Source organism: Urocitellus parryii, chromosome 9 (assembly GCF_045843805.1).
Source record: "Urocitellus parryii isolate mUroPar1 chromosome 9, mUroPar1.hap1, whole genome shotgun sequence".
Classification (NCBI taxonomy): Eukaryota; Metazoa; Chordata; class Mammalia; order Rodentia; family Sciuridae; genus Urocitellus; species Urocitellus parryii.
Genome location: NC_135539.1, coordinates 15,486,862 through 15,504,922, shown reverse-complemented (window position 1 = coordinate 15,504,922; position 18,061 = coordinate 15,486,862). Strand labels below are relative to the sequence as shown.

Genomic DNA, 18,061 nt, shown 5'->3' with positions numbered 1-18,061 from the left:
TGGCACCCTGTGTCTTTAAGAACTCTGAACAAAATGTTTTCTGAAGTCACCCAGCTTTAAATAAGAACTTGGTGACTGGTTCCAGTGGGAATGGAATGAGATGGGGTGGCAGGATTCTGCTTTTTTAAAAGAACCTCTCACATCATCCTGTTTATTTTAGGGCTCCTAAGGATCTGGGGATTCTATGGTAATGCTCCTTCCTCCCTCCCGCCTCACTCAGTCTCACCCTCTCCTCTCTTGTCTGGGTAGACCTGCCCTGGAATCCCATTCCTCTGCCTACAGACCTTCTCCGCACCATGCCCTCCAGGACACTGCAGTGGCTCCTGGGTCCTGCCCACCCTTGCAGCCACACTCCCAGTGCTCTTCACCCCAGGAGAAGGAGCATCCATACAGACAGCTCCCAGAAGCCAGCAGGGTTCTTCCTTCCAGATGAGCAAGTGCTCATCTGGTTTACGTCTACCATTAACACCGAGTCTGTATTACAAAAATTATCTGTTTTTCCAATGCTGCTGACTTGTGACCCATGGGACAGACTGAATCTCTAGGCCTACTGTTTTTTTCAAAAATAAATTCAAATCGACTGCCAACATTTAATTATCAGGAGATTTCACATGCAAATGAAGATTTCTGGCTGCTTCTAAAAAAAAAAAAAAAAAAAAAAAAAGTTACATCCAGCAAGTCTGGGTCCATGTGGTCACACTGCATTAATGTGCCTGAGATGAGAAGCAGCCGCCCCATTTAGACAGGGCTCTCCTGTTCACATTGGGCCCCACCCTGCCTACTGCATTCCTTTATGTCACCTTCTTGGCCCCTGAAGGTACTGTTTTATAACTCCTTCACCACGGATCTCCTGACCCCAGGTAAACCTAACGCTGACCCTGCAGAGGACAAACAGGAGTTTAAAACAGATACTTGAACAATGAAGCAGCCACGACTCACTCCTATAGGGACCAGGAGGAAGTGCTTGGCCAAATGCCAGGACCAAGCTGCCCATCCCACACAGAGCATCCCCAGGGGAAGCAGGAATTCCCTCCCTAGCCTCAGGGAAGGCTGTTTATCCTCCCCCCCCCCCCAAGGGCTACTGTGCCCAGGCTGTGCTGGGAGCTGTCCACAGTGCTGGAACGGTCCTAGGTCAGATGTGAGTCTTGAAAGGAAGCAGTCATGTGGCCCCTCGGGGCTGACTCCAGTCTGATTTGTGTGCCTTATCCAGGTGTATACCCAGCAAGCTAGAAGACCAGGGGCCTGCCTCCTCCCCAGAGCAGTCCGTCCAAACACTTCCATCTTGTACGAGCCCAGGAAGAAGGACCGCTCCCTGGAGTCGCCGGCTGCCCTGCTTCATCTGATGCAACCACACTCTCCCAATTTTTTTCCACAGCAATTCATCATCTGTCTTATTATGGTTTTTTTCAATTAATTAAAAGATTTTCAATTAAACTTATTTCAAAGGGAAATGTTATCGAGCTCCACACTCTCGACTGCAAATCTGAAGTTCAAAAATGTCTGAAAACCGAAAGTTTTTTCCAAAGTTTAAGACAAACTTAATTACTAGCAAAACTTTATGTGAGGCTATTTATAGCTTCTATTTATTTTAGTTGGTGTGATCTGTTACCTATTTCCTCACAAAAATATTATGATGTTATTAGTATGTTTACTTACAAATGCATCCCCTGCTGCTGCTGAGAATATTAGGTATATTTAGTACATACACGTGCCATTCTCTCTAAAATCTGAAAAATTCCAAATGCTAAAATACCTCTGTGCCCGAGTGTTTTGAAGAAGGTTTTTAAGAACCTGTCACACCTCCATAAATAGAAAATTAGTATCACTTGCTGGGAAGAGAAGGTAGCCATAAAAATAAGTATAATTAAAATATAAATTAAAAATTTAAGAAAAACTTTTCAAAAACACCTAAAATTATCCTGCCATCTGTTGTTGACATGTTGATCTCCTCTGATCCTATCAGTAGAGGGCTATTTCCACACCGCAAGAATCCAGGGCCTGTCACTTGTTTCCTTGTGTGATCCGAAATGGGGTCAAGCTCTCATTTCTCCTTGAAGAACTGAGCACCTACTTTGAATATCTCGTCAGGGAAGCATTTTACTGCTGATGGCTGGAAATACGGCATCAATTCCTTGTCGAACGTTCGGAGCTCCGCCTGAGTTAACCCAGCTGGGAAGGAAAGGAATTACGGGGTTTAGTTCAAGCCATCAGAACGCCACTCCTTTTATTAATAGGGCTGCATAATGTACAGCTCTCATGTCCCAAGCAAGCATCATTCCTGATCATTCCTGGAAAATCACACGAGGGAGCCATGTTCCTTAATCAACTAGGAAAAATATGTGGGTCACATTAGCCCTGGTTGGCCTCCTGCAGTGAAATGTATACCCAGGAGGAGCTTCAATTTACACACTTTAAGATGATGAACAAATCTATTTAGAGACCAATTAAATCACATTCTATAGTGGCGTTTTTCTGTATAAAACTGTAGCATGCACAGGAATTGCCAGGAGACCTTGTTTAAAGAGCAGATTTTCAGATACTGCCCTCTACAACATTAAGCTGTAAAAACTAGGTTCTACTGTAACTCCACTGATGTTTGCTCTTTGTGGCTAAGGATGATTATTTAATTTTGCTTCATTTTATTTTAGTTCTAGATTTCAGTTTGAGAAGAGAAAGTTATGCTCAAGATGCCTCTTACCTGCAATGGTCCCAAGCTCTTGCAAGACTGAGCTGGTCCACTCAGTGGGATCCCCAAACACTTCTTCAGCCTTTCTCTTAAACTCAGCCAAGACATGAGTGCTGCAGGTCAGGGTCCCAATTCTGGCCACCACCATCCTGGTTAAAGAAGACCTCTCCAGTCAAAAAATATTGTGTAGAAGGTAAATAGGCCCAGTACCAAAAGAGGACCCAGATAACCCCATTCCCTATTTTAGTTCAGAAAGGGGCAAAGTATCAGAAAGTAGAGAACATCTGGATGAACAGATAAATGGATAGATGAATGGAGGGATCATTTGCTATTTTGCACACTAGTATTTGGTTTACCTGAATTCTGAGATCCTTATAAGTGGAATTTCAGTGATGTTCATAGCACACAGAATGGCGCCAAGCCCTACTAAGTGAAAGCTCTTCAGATCCTGAACACTATAGCCTGAATCCTCCAGGAACCCTTGCAGAATGGATTTGGCCTGATAGATAGATAGATAGATAAATAAATAAATAAATAAATAAGAAAAAAAGAAGGAAATGTCTGATGATTTATCTCCTTCAAAAGCTCTTATGATCTTCAGATAGTTTGGACATTCAAGTTCTTCTTCATCAAGATCCAAATATTTCCAGCATCTGTTTCTACATCTTTCCAATCAAACCTGATAGTCTCCTGCTTCTCTGTGTTTACTCAAACCAGCCCCTTTCTGGTCATGGTGGAGCACGCCTATAATCCCAGCAATTCAGGAGGCTGGGGCAGGAGGTTCACAAGTCCAAAGTCAGCCTCCACAACTTAGCAAGGCTGTAAGCAACTTAGTGAGACCCTGTCTTAAAATTTAAAAAGGCTGGGGACATGGCTCATTGGATTTAATCCCCAGTATCAAAAAAAAATCTAAAAACAAAACAAAACAAAAAATATAGCTCCTTCATCTGCAATATCCTTCTGCATTCCCAACTGTGAGAATTAATTTTATGTTTTAGTCCAATTAAAATATCACCTTCTACACAGAGACAAACCCACACATCTACAGTCATCTGATCCTTGACAAAGGTGCCAAACATTTTTTCCAACATAACATGCATTGGAGAAAAGACAGCCTTTTTTGGCAGGGGTGGGTTCCCTGTATTGAATGCAGGGTTGCTTAACCACTGGGCCACATCCTAAGCCCATTTTATTTTTTATTTTGAGACAGGATCTCACTAAGTTGCTATTTGGTTTGAATGTGAGCTGTCCCCCAAAAGCTCACATGTGAGACCATGCAAGAAGGTTCTGAAGAAAAATTATTGGGTTGTGAGAGTCTTAATCCAATAGTGAATTAACCCCCTGATAGGGATTAACTGAGTGGTAAGTGAAGTGGTGGGTAAGGCTGGGGGAGGTGGGAATTGGGGCGTGCCTCTGGGTATATATTTGTATCTGCCAAGTGGAGTTTTTCCCCTCTGCTTCCTGGCCTCCATGATGTGAGCTGTTTCCCTCTGCCACACTCTCCCGCCATAACGTTCAGCCTCACCTCAAGCAAGCCCTGAGAAATGGATCTGGCCTTCTGTGGACTAAGACCTCCAAAACCGTGAGTCCCTGAATACACTTTTCCCTCTGTATAGTTGTTCTGGTCAGATCCTTTAGTCACAGCATCAAAAAAACTAACTAAAACAGTTGCTAAAGGCCAAACTAAGTTGCTGAGGCTGGCTTTGAACTTGCAATCCTCCTGCTTCAGCCTCCCAAGCCACTGAGAAAAAACTCCAGGTGTGCACATAGTGCCTAGCAAAAAACAGGCTTTTTAATAAATGGTGCTGGCTGTCTATATATAGAAGAATGAAACTAGACCCTTATCTCTCTCTCTCTGAACAAAAATCGACTCAAAGTGGATCAATGAGAAAAGAAACTATGCAACTCCCAGAAGAAAATATAGTGTCAACACTCCAGTACACAGGCACGGACAACAACAACTTCCTGATTACAATCCTAAAGCTCAGGAAATAATGCCAAGAGTTAATAAACACGATGGCATCAAATTGAAAACTTCTGCACAGCAAAGGAAAAAATTCAGAATGGGAAGAGAGAACATACAGAATGGGAGAAAACCTTTGCTAGCTACTCGTCCGACAGAGGATTAATATCTAGAATATATAAAGAACTCAAAAAAATTTACACCAAAAAAATCAAATAACCCAATTAATAAATGAGAAAATAAATTAAACAGTCATCTCAAAAGAAGAGATACACATGGCTAACGAATATACAAAAAAAAATGTTCAACATCATCGCAGTTAGAGGAATGCAAATCAAAACTATACTGAGATTTCATCTCACACCAGCCAGAATAGTAATCATCAAGAATCCAAATAATAGTAAATGCCGGAGAGAATGTGGAGAAAAAGAAACACTTTCACACTGTCGGTGGGACTATAAATTAGTACAACCATGATAGAAATCAGCAAGGGGGTTCCTCAAAAGACTAGGCATGGAACCACCATATGACCCAGCTGTACCACTCCTCAGTATTTACCCTAAAGAATTAAGATCATCATACTACAGTGATGCAGCGATACCTATGTTTACAGCAGCACACTTCACAATAGCCAAACTATGGAACCAGCCTGGGGGTCCATCAATGGATGAATGGATAAAGAAAATGTGGTCTATATACACAATAGAGTTTTATTCAGCCATAAAGAAAAATGAAATTATGTCATTTGCAAGAAAATAGATGGAACTAGAGAACATTATGTTAAGCACAATAAGCCTAACTCAGAAAGTCAAGGGTCATGTTTTTTTCTCGTATGTGGAAGCCACACAGGATAAAGGAAAAGAAACAGGGAGACAGTCCTTATGGAATCAAAGGGAGATCAGGAGAAGAAAGGGACCAAGGGGTGGGAGAAGGGGAGGGAGAAAATGAGTGCTGAGGAGTGAAATTGGCCAAATTATATTGTTCTAGTGTGTGTATGTATGAATATGTAACAGCAAATCCCATCATTGTGTGCAACTATAATGCACCAATACATCTTTAGTTGTGCATTATGTACAATTACAATGCACCGATAAAAAATGTGGAATAAAAAACAAATACTGCCTTAGTCATGGAATTTTTCTTGACCATTCAGAATGAATTTTGCTTCCTCTGTTTGCTACAGAACTATATTTCCCCCTTGCTCTTCAATTCCAGAAAGTAATACATAAAATATGCTGGCATTTAAAATTTGCATCTCCAGTGTGCTTTGATGTAAGGGAGCTCATGTGTAGGGTCCCTGAAATTCCAGCACAGTTGTCATTCATTGGTCATGACTGTCCCTGGAAAACCACACATACACTCTTACCCCATATGGTTCAGACAAAGTTAACTGTCTCCTGTGTTCCATAGGACCTATCTAGTCACTGTGTCATCTCTTAGCCTGGCTACAGTGATTGGTTCTAGATTATGCCTGTGATCCAGCCAGGACCAAACAAGACATTGGGTGGAGCAATTAGGAGGAAAGTGCTTTCTTTACACTGGACTTGAACTTGAAGGGATAGCATATGTATCATTGGAAGGGTATGCACATGGATCTGCTTAGACTTACCTGTCTTTGACCAAATGGAAATGTGCATCCAAAATAATAACAACCAACATTTTTTTAATGCTTACTGTGTGCTGGCACTATTTTACATCACCATCTCATCTGATTCTCACAACAACCCTCTTAGCTATGTATTAATATTATTCCTCTTTCATAGATGAGCAACGGAGGCACAGAGAAGTTAAGAAAGTCAAGGTCACACTGCTAAAAAAACAATGGCTCTAGTATCAAAACCCAGTCGGTCAGACTCCAGAGCCTGTACTCAGCCAGTGAAGGTATCTGAACATGGAAAAAGATGTATTCACGTTAGCTTTTCAATTTTTCTTATTAAGTCTTCAAAATCAGGTTTCACTAGTTGACTCATAGCAATTTGGGCTCCGCAAGTATCAGGCATGCCCATTTAAAATGAAAGTGCAAAAGTACAATTCAAATAAAATTACTTTGAAGATGTGGTATTAAATTGTCCTTGCCACTGGAACCCAGAAATGCAAACTCAGCCTGCAAGGTGATAAGTCAAAATACATTTCCCTGAATGACTGGACCGGTGTGTACATAATGATTCCAGGACAATTAATACCAACACTTTTAGGCAATATTAACCACTGAAAAATGAGTAGCTGTAAGATTTCAATCTCTCTGTTCATCCCTCTGGCTTTTATAATAGTTTTTTCCCCCTTATATTGGTTTTTAAGCTGAACTATCTGTTAATGTAGTTCCTCCAGGTCTGACTATTAATCTAGAAACATGCATTTAAGGGTTTGATTGGGAGCTAAAGTTGAGGAACTGACTGCAAATGATATATGCAAATGTTAGATTTTCATATCCTCTTCAAACATATTGATAAATCTCACTGCCATCCATGGGAATTAAAATTGGTGCAAAGGGAAAGAGATACTCCAGCTTCTAAGTTGGATATATTTTTCTGTTTCTCCCAGACTGCAAATAGAAATGATTTTAATATCAGCTATGTGATGTGGCACTTCTCGAACGAGTCAAAACCAGTTTTAGAGCCACAGAATCATAAGATTATAGAATGTTGGAGTGAAAGGAACTTCAGATTCCTGGGTTTAACCCTCTCGTCTTGCAAACAAAGAAACTAACCCAAGGGAGGAAGTGTGATGATGACAGTGACAATAATGACAGCAACAGCAATGAAAAATTAAGTTCATTGACTCCTATGTTGGAGACATTGTTGAAAATGTTTTAATTGATCATCTCGTTGAAGCCTTGTGGCCAGGACCTCCAGGTTGCCCAGGTCCAGGTAGATGCCATTCACACTGTGTTCTGTTTAAATGGTGCCACTTGGTTATGGGATGTGACAATTGTGATTACACAGAGCTCCTGAGAGCTGCTGGGTTTTGCCTGCCTGGCATCCATTCTCCCTATGTTCAATAACACCACACCAATTTTCCTTTCAAGAACTACTCTGGATTAGTTTCCTATTGTTACTAAACAAATTACCACCAACTTAGTGACTTAAAATGACACAAATTTATTCACTTACAGTTTGGGGGGGGGGGTCTTAAGTCCTACAATGAATCAGCAGAAGAATGTGCTCCCCCTGAGGGTCTAGGGAGAAATCATTTCCTTGCCTTTTCTCACTCCCAGGGGTCACCTGCCTTCCTTGACTTATTGCCCCTCCCCCATCTTCAAAAACAATAGCCGACACCCTCACATCTCTCGGTTTCCCTCTGCTGCCTTTCTCGTGTCACCTTCTATAGCTGTGGCGCTTCTGTGTCCCTCTCCTCTTACATGGCCCTTGAGATCACACTGGGATCACCAGGATAATCTGTTTCAAGACCCTTACATGAATCACATCTGCAAAGACTCCTTTGCCCCTTAAGGCAGTGTACCAGCTCCAGGGATTCCATGTGGACCTCTCTGGGTGGTGGGGAGGAGGGACCTTAACCTCCACATGCCCCTTCCCACTCTCAGCTCAGGCGGTCATGGGAAGAGGAATTCCACTCCTGCTAGTAGCCTGGCCAATCAACAACACACTCAGCCCCTGACCAGAGGGACTCCATGACTGGAGTTAATGGTGAGTCATTTTTTAAAATGAATGAAAAAGAGACACATTTTTTGACAATTTTTTATTATGTGTTCTCATCAGTTATACGTGACAGCAGAATGCTCTTCAATTCATTGTACACAAATGGAGCACAATTTTTCACTTCTCTGCTTGTACACAAAGTAGAGTTACACCATTCATGCAATCATACATGTACCTAGGATAATAATGTCCATCTCATTCCACCATCTTTCCTACCCCCATTCCCCCTTCCCCTCTCCTCCCTCCCCTTTGCCCAATCCAAAGTTCCGCCACTCATCCCATGCCCCACCCCCCATGATGGATTAGCATCCACTTTGGTTTGGAGGAATTGGCTTACTTTGCTTAGCATGATATTCTCCAACTCCATCCATTTACCTGAAAATGCCATAACTTCATTCTTCTTTAAGGCTGAGTAATATCCCATTGTGCATATATACCACATTTTCTTTATCCATTCATCTGTTGAAGGACACTTAGGTAGTTTCCATAGCTTAGCTATTGTGAATTAAGCTGCTATAAACATTGATGTGGCTGCATCACTGTAGTATGCTATTTTTATGTCCCTTGGATATAGACAGAAAGAGACACATTTTTATGAGATTGCTAATTAACGAGTGTCTAAGCCTTGTGCTGAAATAGCTTGCAAGGCCGACATGGAGAATCTAGGACTTCCTTTCCCACCAGTTCCGTGGACTTGACGCCCTATACATCTCTCCCAACTGAAACAATTCAAATTCTGGCAAGCATGTCTTCTTCAGCCCATGAAGGATTAATGACCACAGGAATTCTCCTCTCACCATAAACGACTAGAAAACTGAACAAAATATATAAAACAACTGTATTCCGATATTGTACAACAGGGAGCACAGGATGGTAATCTTGAAAGAAGAAAAACAAATAACGCAAGCCCTGAAATTGCCCCTGCTCACTGCCCCGAAGGCACCTTCCAGGTCATAGAGCAGGAGGGGGAAGCCAAACAACCCAGAGGTCCAGCCAAGTTGACTCAGATCCAAGGTCAAAAATTCACAAAAAACAAACACGGCAAATTACTCTTCCTCGCTGGTTCACTTCAACACATCCACAAGTAGCAATCCACTTCCACTGACCCCTCTAAGAAGAGAATGCTTCAGCATTCATTTATTCAGTAAATATTTATTATGTGATAAAACATGCATGTCTAACCATATATTTTTTAAAGAAAAGCATGTGCTAGTCATCTTTTATAGATACAATTTCTGTGCCCAGGCCCAATTCTAAGCCAGTATAAATATCACAGGTGGCCCCAGAGGAAATGAAATCAAACTCTTAGGATGTTTTCTTCCCATATAAGCAGCCCCAGAGAACTGCCAATCTGCATTGTTCTATAAATAATTACAAGAGAGAGACACAGAGAAAGAGAGAAAGGGTCCAAGTTCAGAGAAGCAAGGGTTTCTATTCTTTATGGGGCGAAGTATGAGAGAAGTGAAAAATACACAGAGAGAGTTCTAGAAATCTGCAAAGATAACTGTTGGAGGACTGAGTCTATATTTGCACATGTAAAGAATGAAATTCCGTAGAGGCAAGGAAAGAGTCACTAGAAGGAAGCAGGCAGAGTCATTGGAAAGGTTCTCATGGAGTTGGAGAGAGTTCACATCTCCACCAGCCAGGGTGGAGAGAGCATGGCACACCAGGCAGAGTCCACAGAAGAGTGACGTCTCTGTAATGGGGGAACTTGAACCACAGAATAGAATTCATTCTGGGCTTGCTGTAATGAAGCTCAGAAGGACACAAAGGGACCAAACTGACTGGTCAGTAATTTAAACACACACCAAAACAAGACCTAATAATCTTTAAAGGAATCCAACTGAATCAGACATTCAACCATATAAAATACATAATTCAACCAGTCAAAATGACTAGGGTTGCAGGTCAAAGAAATACAAATAAAGAACTACATTGAGGATGCCTCTCACTCCAGTTAGAATGGCAATTATCAAGAATACAGATAACAATATATGCTAGTAAGGATACAGGGAAATACAAACTCTTACATATTGTTGGCAGAAATGTAAATTATTATAGCCAATATGGAAATCAGTATGGCATTTCCTTAAAAAGGTAAAAATAAAACTACCTTATGATCTAGCTACACCATTCCTTGGTATTTGTCCAAAAGACATAAAGTTAGTGTACTTCAGAGATACAATGTAAACCCATATTTATCGCAGCACAATCCACTATAGCCAAGTTACAGAATCAGCCTAGGTGTCCACTGACAGATGAATGAATAAAGAAAATATGGTATATATTCATAAGGGAATTTTATTCAGCCTTAAAGAAAAGCAAAATTACATCACTTGCTGTAAAATGAATGGAACTAGAAACCATAATTTTGAGCCAAATGTCCAACTCAGAGAGAAAAGTATCACGTGTTTTATCTCATATGTTGAAGCGGGGGAAACAGCGACAAAAAGGGGTGCCACTAAAGCAGAAGGAAGACCATTAGGGAAGAGGAAGGCAGCGAGGGGCGGAGGGAAAAAGGGGTGGGGAAGGTCCTGGCAAATGGAATTAATTATATTATAGTTTTATGTCTACATGAATATGCCACAGTGAAACCCACCATTCTGTATAAATCACGTGCACCAATAAAAATGAAAAAAACCCACAAACACAATGAATTACTCAGCTTGCAAACAAGCAAGAAAATACAATCCAAAACTAGGAGAACAACTGGTTCACAGAAACAGGCTCAGAAATAACAGTGATGGTTGGGATCAGCAGTAAGGGTATGAAAGCAGCTATTATAAACACTATAAATATGTTCAAGAATCTAAAGGAAAATATAAGCAAAATTAAGAGAGAACTAGACTATTTAAAAGATCCAGTGACATCCACCTACCTGTTCTGGGGTCCATTCTGTCTGCTGGCTCAAGGAAGCCACAGTGTCTATGGAGCTGAGGTCCAGCTGCTCCAGCTCACTCACATTAAGAGCCAGGGCAATGCGTCCCAGGGAGACGATGTGGTGTTCTCTCCAGAAGGAAGGGAAGTTCCAAACCTTTGAATGGAGAGGAAAAAACTTTGACAAACAGTAATGACAGCATTTGTTAAGGTCTAATTGTTATGTCCCTGTAAAAATCATTTGTTGAAACCTAATTCCCAATGTGACAGTATTAGAAGGCGGGACCTGTGAGCAGGGACTAGGTCATAAGAGCTTCACCCTCACAAATGGGTTCATGCCCTTAGAAAAGACACCTCAGAGCGCTATCGAGCCCTTTCCACTATGTGAGGCTGGCGAGAGCAAAGGCCGTCTATGAGGAACAAGCCCTTGCTAGACTCTGAATGTTCTGGTGCCTTGATATTAGAATTCCCAGCTTCCAGACTGTGAAAAATAAACTTCTGGTTTTTGTAAGTTATCCTGTATATTTTCTTATAGCAGCCTGAGCAAACTAGGATGGTATATTTTAAATACACATAGGGTCTCTTTTTTGCAGGGGGTGGGTATCAGGGATTGAACTCAGGGGCACTCGACCACTGAATCACATCCCCAGCCTTAGTCTGTATTATTTTAGAAACGGGGTCTCACTGAGTTGCTTGGCATCTTGCTTTTTGCTGAGGCTGGTTTTGAACTTGTGATCCTCCTGCTCTCAGCCTCCCAAACCTCTGGGATTACAGGCTTATACCACCTTGACCGGCCTAGGGTCTCTTTAATATATAAATCTCTTACAAATCATGACCACATTTTTGTTTTCTTTTTTTTTAAAAAAAAAGACATTAACAGGAGATTCACAGAAGAAGAAAACATATGAGAAGAAGTTTATTCTCTGTCATGAATGAAAAAATGCTCATTTAAAATAATTAAAGAAGGCCATGTTGCCTCATTATGTTGACAAGGAATGTGAAGAATGGTGGTCTCTGACATTGTGAAGACATGAGGCAAAAGATGCCCTTGTTTGTTGTTAACTGAGAATATAAATTAGTACATAATTTTGAAAGGGTAATTTGACTATGTGGATCAAAAGCTTTTTAGATACTTACACTCTTTCGCCAAGAAATTCATCCTCTGGGAATTTAGCCCAAAAGAAATATGAGATAAGTACCCAAAGACATTACAAAGAACACCTTAAGGCTTTAAAAATATAATCTAGGGGCTGAGGATATAGCTCAGTTGGTAGGGTGCTTGCCTTGCATGCACAGGGCCCTGGATTCGATTCAATTCAATATATATATATATATATATATATATAATCTTAAAGACTAACAATTAGATAAATAAAAAAGGCCGGCCATAAAATGAAATATTATATAGCTATTTAAAATACTGATATAGATTTATATATCTAATATGGTAAAGTAAGCACTCTAGAACTGTTGAATGTTGAAAGTTATTGAATAGTGTGTATGATGCCATTTTTTATAACATCTATATGTGAATAAAGTCAGTTCTCTGCATCTGCATGTTTTGCAATCTGTAGGTTCAACAAATCATGAATCAAAAATACAGGATGCAGGAGCAGGATGCAGTGGTGCACACCTGTTATCCCAGCAATGAGAAGCTGAGGCAGGAGGATTGCAAGCTCTAGGCCAGCCCCAGCAACTTAGTGAGACCCTATCTTTAAAAAAAAAAATTAAAAAGGGACTTAGTGTGTAGCTCAGTGGTAAAGCTTCCCTGGGTTCAATGCTCAGTACCAGGAAAAAAAACTTAAAAAAAAGTGCATCTGGGGTTGGGGATGTGGCTCATTGTAGGGCACTTGCCTAACTTGCACGATGCCCTGGGTTCAATCCCTGGCACTGCAAAAAAAAAAAAAATGTATCTATATTGAACATGTACAGACTTATTTTCTTGTCATTATTCCCTAAACAATATAGTATAACAACTATTTATATTGTATTGGGAATTGTAGGTTATATACAAAAACTGTGCTATTTTATATAAAGAAGTTGATCATCCATGGATTGGTATTTGTGGGGATCCTGGAATCAGTACCCCCTTGGATACTAAAGAAACATGGGTATGAAATCTACAACTCTATTTTATATGCATGCACAAATCTGAGAAGCTTCAGATGAATATACCCAAATATCACCCTTGTTTATCCTGGGGTAAAGATTATGACTGATTTTCTGTTTAAATATTTTCTGACTTTTCTACCATAAACTCGGATTTCTTGTTTAAAAAGAATTATAAATATAATTTTAAGTGATGTGATGTTTTTAACCCCATGAGAGTAACTAAATATTCATAACGATCCCAACAGCTAACCTGAGCTACTCAAAGGGAACTTTTTAAAGATGGTCAACTACTTCCTGCTCTCTTTTCTTACTCCTTTCTGCTGTTCTCAGGTGAGTCTGTAACAGATGCTGAGAAAACCTGCTGCAGGCAGCAGTTGGGGCTCTCCCAGTGGAGGAAGAAATCCCTGGAAAGAGTTTTGGTCAGGACACGCACAGAACTTAATTTACTGAACAGCCACAAGATGCCAAGAGGCATCTCAGTCCATTCTCTGTCGATGCCCTAAGAGGGAAGAACTAGAAGTTTCCCCTTTTCTCAAATGAGGAGATCACAACTGCCTCACTGAGCAGAGGCAGTGAAATTCCAACAAGATCATGTAGGTGCAAATTCCCCCAAGGAGGGTGTCTAGGTATAGAAATGCAGCAAGGCCAGAATTTGGTGGTGACTGTCCTTCCACTTGAGCCTCCTCCCTATGGGGCGGTTTACCTGAATCGCCTTCTCCTTCAGCGTCAACAGCTGAGGCTGGCTGAAACCCTTGACAGCCCCCAGCAGCTCCACGCTCCTGATGAAAGTGTCTTCTTCCATGCAGAGGAGGTCCTCGGGGGCCCAGCAGGCGTTGGCCTCGGCCAACTTAAAGATGTCATCAGAGGAGGGAGCTGTGACTCCTTGGCAACCTGAAGAATGGGGAGATGCAGGGAAGGATGGGGTGGGGAAGAGAAATTCAGGAAATGCTAGTCAGTTTCCCTACTGAATAAGAGTCTTCACCAGTTCCATTCTTTCCCAAGAGGCAGGAGAGTGGGGAGGCTGAGCTGGGGCCCAGAGCCCAGCTGAAATCCCACTTCTGCCATTTCTTGATAACTATCTGTAGCCAAATCTTGGAGACACCAGCATTCTGCACATCCACATGGGCAAAGAAATAGCTTTACAATGTCACAACTGGACTGCAAACCCCTGGAGGGCAATAGGAGCTGGTAAACAGATCTGATTTCAGGTTCAGATCCAAAGCCATTTAACCCCTCTGTGCTTCCATTTCCTTGTCTATAAAATGGGAATAAAATCACTTTGTAAGATGATTAAGAAAACTGCGAGCGTTACTATATAGAAAGCACTTAGAAGCATACAGAAGGTGTTTAGTAAATGTTAGACATTATTATCATTTATGTCACCTACCTGACCCCCTACATATTTGAGTTTGCAACTCAGCATTAAGGGTTCCATGGTAATTAAAAAGGAGACTTTCTATCCAAATGAGAGGGTGATTTTCTATCCATAAAAATCACAGTGGGAGCTGTGGCCTTCTGATCCCAGGAAGGAAGAGAAATGGACCCATTGCATTTTCCTCGGCAACAGGAGAAACCCATCCATTTTAGTCCTTGAATAGTTGAGGTTTGCATAGACAAACTAGTTACCTACTAATGCACAAATGAGATATTGTCCTTCCTGGCTTCAGTATGCCCAGACTGGGAGGAAGTGCAAGGCCCTTTAAGAGCAGTCCTGGATCTTTTTGTTTTAGCAGCCAACCACTACTCATGCTGACTACTCACCAGCACTACCAGAGGCCAGAGTATTTCCCAAGCTCTGTAGTCACTCCCTTCTCACTGCATTTTTCAATATGAACTCTCTGGACTCCAATCAAGAGGCCAAACTAGACCAGATCAATGGTGTCATTTGTAATCCTTAACATCTTTATTACAACATACTTTTAGGGGACTAAAGACCCACCTCTTCTGAATTCCCAGGATTAATGACAGCACAGAATTAGAGAAAAACAGAAGGGTTGAATGGTACAGCAGGGACTTGGTCTTATCACAGCTGTGTGTCTAGGGCTTAGAATAGAGCCTAGCACATAGTAGATGCTCAGCCAGTATTTGGAGAATGAATGAACACAGACACAAATTAACTCAAATTAAGCAAAGTAGTAATCCTGCTAATTTATTGATCACTAAAATCACAGCAGCAATCAATACCAAGAATCAACTAAGAAAACTCTGTCTATGTACTGGTAGCAGCTTCCTCCCCAAGTATGGAAAGACTTGCTTCCCACAGACCACAGTAAGAGTCATGTGGTATATGACTCAAAGATGGCCAGCTCTGAGGGCAGCAGAAGCTAGCAGTCAGCACCACCAGCTCTGGGCACAAGTCCAAGAGTCGCCACTTACTAACTCTGTGACTTTGGCAAAGTTCCTTAATGTCTCTGAACCCCAGTTTCCCTCCTCAAGAGAATGGGAGAATCGTGGTGCCCACCTCACAGAATAAAAATGAGTACAAGACAATGCATACGAGAAGATAACCTACGGTGGATACAAATCAGATTGGGATCTTTCTTTGCTTGATACCCAGGATTCCTCTACCTGGAGCAAAAGCCAAAGTCCTTAGGGTTTCCTTCCTCAGGCCCTATCTGCCTGGCCTGTTCCTCCAATGACATGGGCTTCTCACTTCCCATCCCTCTCCCACTCCCATTGTATTCTCTCTGTCTGGAAAACTTATAGAAAATAGAAGGCAGTAAAACACCATGTCCTCGAATGCCCCTTTCTAATCTCCAAAACCTAGCCAAGTTACAGGAACAATGAGAGCAAGCCTGAGCAGGAATGTCTTGAAGGACACTGTCTGTCTCTAATGCACACTGGGAACCAGGGAAAGTCAGCATTATCTGTAGAAAGCTGCTGTCTTGCATGTACAACAGGACAGTTGCTCCTTGAGATGCTGGTCATGCAGGCAGACTAAGCAAGCTAATAATGCTGGTGATGTCACTGCTCCTGCAGCCTGACATATAAAGTCTCTCTCTCTCAGGAATGACTTGTGGGGAACTGAGGGTTCTACGGAACTTGTCCAGCCAGCTGCTACTAGACAAAATGCCTTGAGGCAGAGGAGGCACCTTGGCAAAGAGGTGAGGGGAGCAGGTGCTACCTGTTCAGCCTGTCAACACTGGACCTTTCCCATAAGCATTTCTCAATGAAGCCTTATGCCTCATACACCATCTCTGGGTGTTTCCTTTGGTCTCTAGGCAACCGGGCTGTGGGCATGACAATCAATGTGGTCCACTCCCACATCCCCCTGGGTCTTCATTCAAACATCACCGTCTCGATGTGACCTTCCTTAATGGTTCTCTTCCACATTATGATCTCTCACTGACATGGGTCCCCAGCACCAAGCCATGCAGCCAGCCCACTGTTCCCTGCTGAGAATTAGCAAGGGAGTGGCGAAGCAGCAGAGTGGCAGCTGGGTTGGTCTGAAGCCCAGGCAGGAAGCAGGGCTGCCATGAGGAGCCTGCCATGGTGGCCTGAGGGGCAGTGGTCTAGTGCTGAGGTGAGCCAGGGCAAGCTGACCCATCACCCTGCAGCAACCCAGCCTGCACACAGTGGGGATGCCCGCTGCAGAGGCCCACTGCAGAGCTGCAGGTCCAGACACCCCACTGAGCATGCGCAACTCCAACTTCCGCTTCCTGAAGCAGGGAGAAAATGGAAGTAAGGCAAACCTGAATGGGATTCAGGGCTAACCAATAGCGTTACTTTTCCAAACCCTAATTACCATAAGTTTGGACCAATAGCATTAGTACTTTTCCAAACCATAATTAGCCTAAGATTGGATCAGTGACCCAGGTGCTACTTAAACCCCTAGATTAGCATACTTGATCAGAGAAAAGCCACTGTTGGGTCCCCTCTTACACCACAAGAGTTCTGTTCCTGTTTCTCTTTTTCAAAAAATCCTACTCCCACGCTCATTCATGGTGGTCCATGGGTTTCATTCTTGGAATTCACAAGACAAGAACCCAGGAGGAAGAAATCCACAGAGAGCTGCTGGGTTTACTGCATCACTGGAGGGAACGGCCCACCATTAAGAGCTGTGGCACTTCTTGACTACAGAGGCCGGCACCTTAGGCAGACCCCACCCACCAACAAAAGTGGGGAGTTGAGTTCCATCTCAGAACTTCAGTTTCACCAGGTGTGATGGCACATGCCTATAATCCCAGCAGCTCAGGAGGCTGAGGCAGGAGGATCCCGAGTTCAAAACCACCCTCAGCTACAGTGAGGTGATTAGCAACTCAGTGAGACCCTGTCCCTAAATAAAATACAAAAACAGGGCTGGGGATGTGGCTCAGTGGTCAAGTGCCCCTGAATTCAATCCCCAGTACCCACCCACCCTCCAAAAATACTCCACTTTCAATACTGGACACTCCCAGACCTTTCCCTACTTTACTTTACCTTCCTTCTTGATACTTATCACCAAACAACATTTTACATATTTTACTTATGTATGGAATTAATTGTCTGGCTATGCCCCGTTTGAAAATAAGCTTTGTGAGGACAGGGAATTTTTCTCTTCGTCACATAATCAGCTTTCAATAAATATTTGTTGGATGAAAGCAAGCAAGGACTGACTGTGAACTATGATTATTACAATTATTACTGGGTTTGACTGAGTTTGTCTCTTCGTGCCTAGCACAAGTCTGCATTTAGCGGATGCACAGTATGGATAATAAAAATGTCTAATATTTTTGAGCCTTTCCTATATACCAGATTTAAACCTGTTAATCTTCACAATAATCCAAT

The 18,061-nt window shown here is 42.1% G+C and overlaps 1 protein-coding gene across 1 annotated transcript in view; it reads right to left on the bottom strand.

Moving 5' to 3' along the window:
• The window catches only part of Otoa (otoancorin), a 63,899-nt gene that overhangs the window by 3,390 nt on the left and 42,448 nt on the right, over window positions 1-18,061 (bottom strand). Inside the window, exons 22-26 of the mRNA XM_026392082.2 lie at window positions 13,998-14,185; window positions 11,184-11,339; window positions 3,043-3,185; window positions 2,699-2,835; window positions 2,072-2,169 (exon numbers count right to left, since the gene is read on the bottom strand). Coding sequence (XP_026247867.2) covers window positions 2,072-2,169; window positions 2,699-2,835; window positions 3,043-3,185; window positions 11,184-11,339; window positions 13,998-14,185 — 722 coding nt within the window. The remainder of the gene's footprint in view (window positions 1-2,071; window positions 2,170-2,698; window positions 2,836-3,042; window positions 3,186-11,183; window positions 11,340-13,997; window positions 14,186-18,061) is intronic.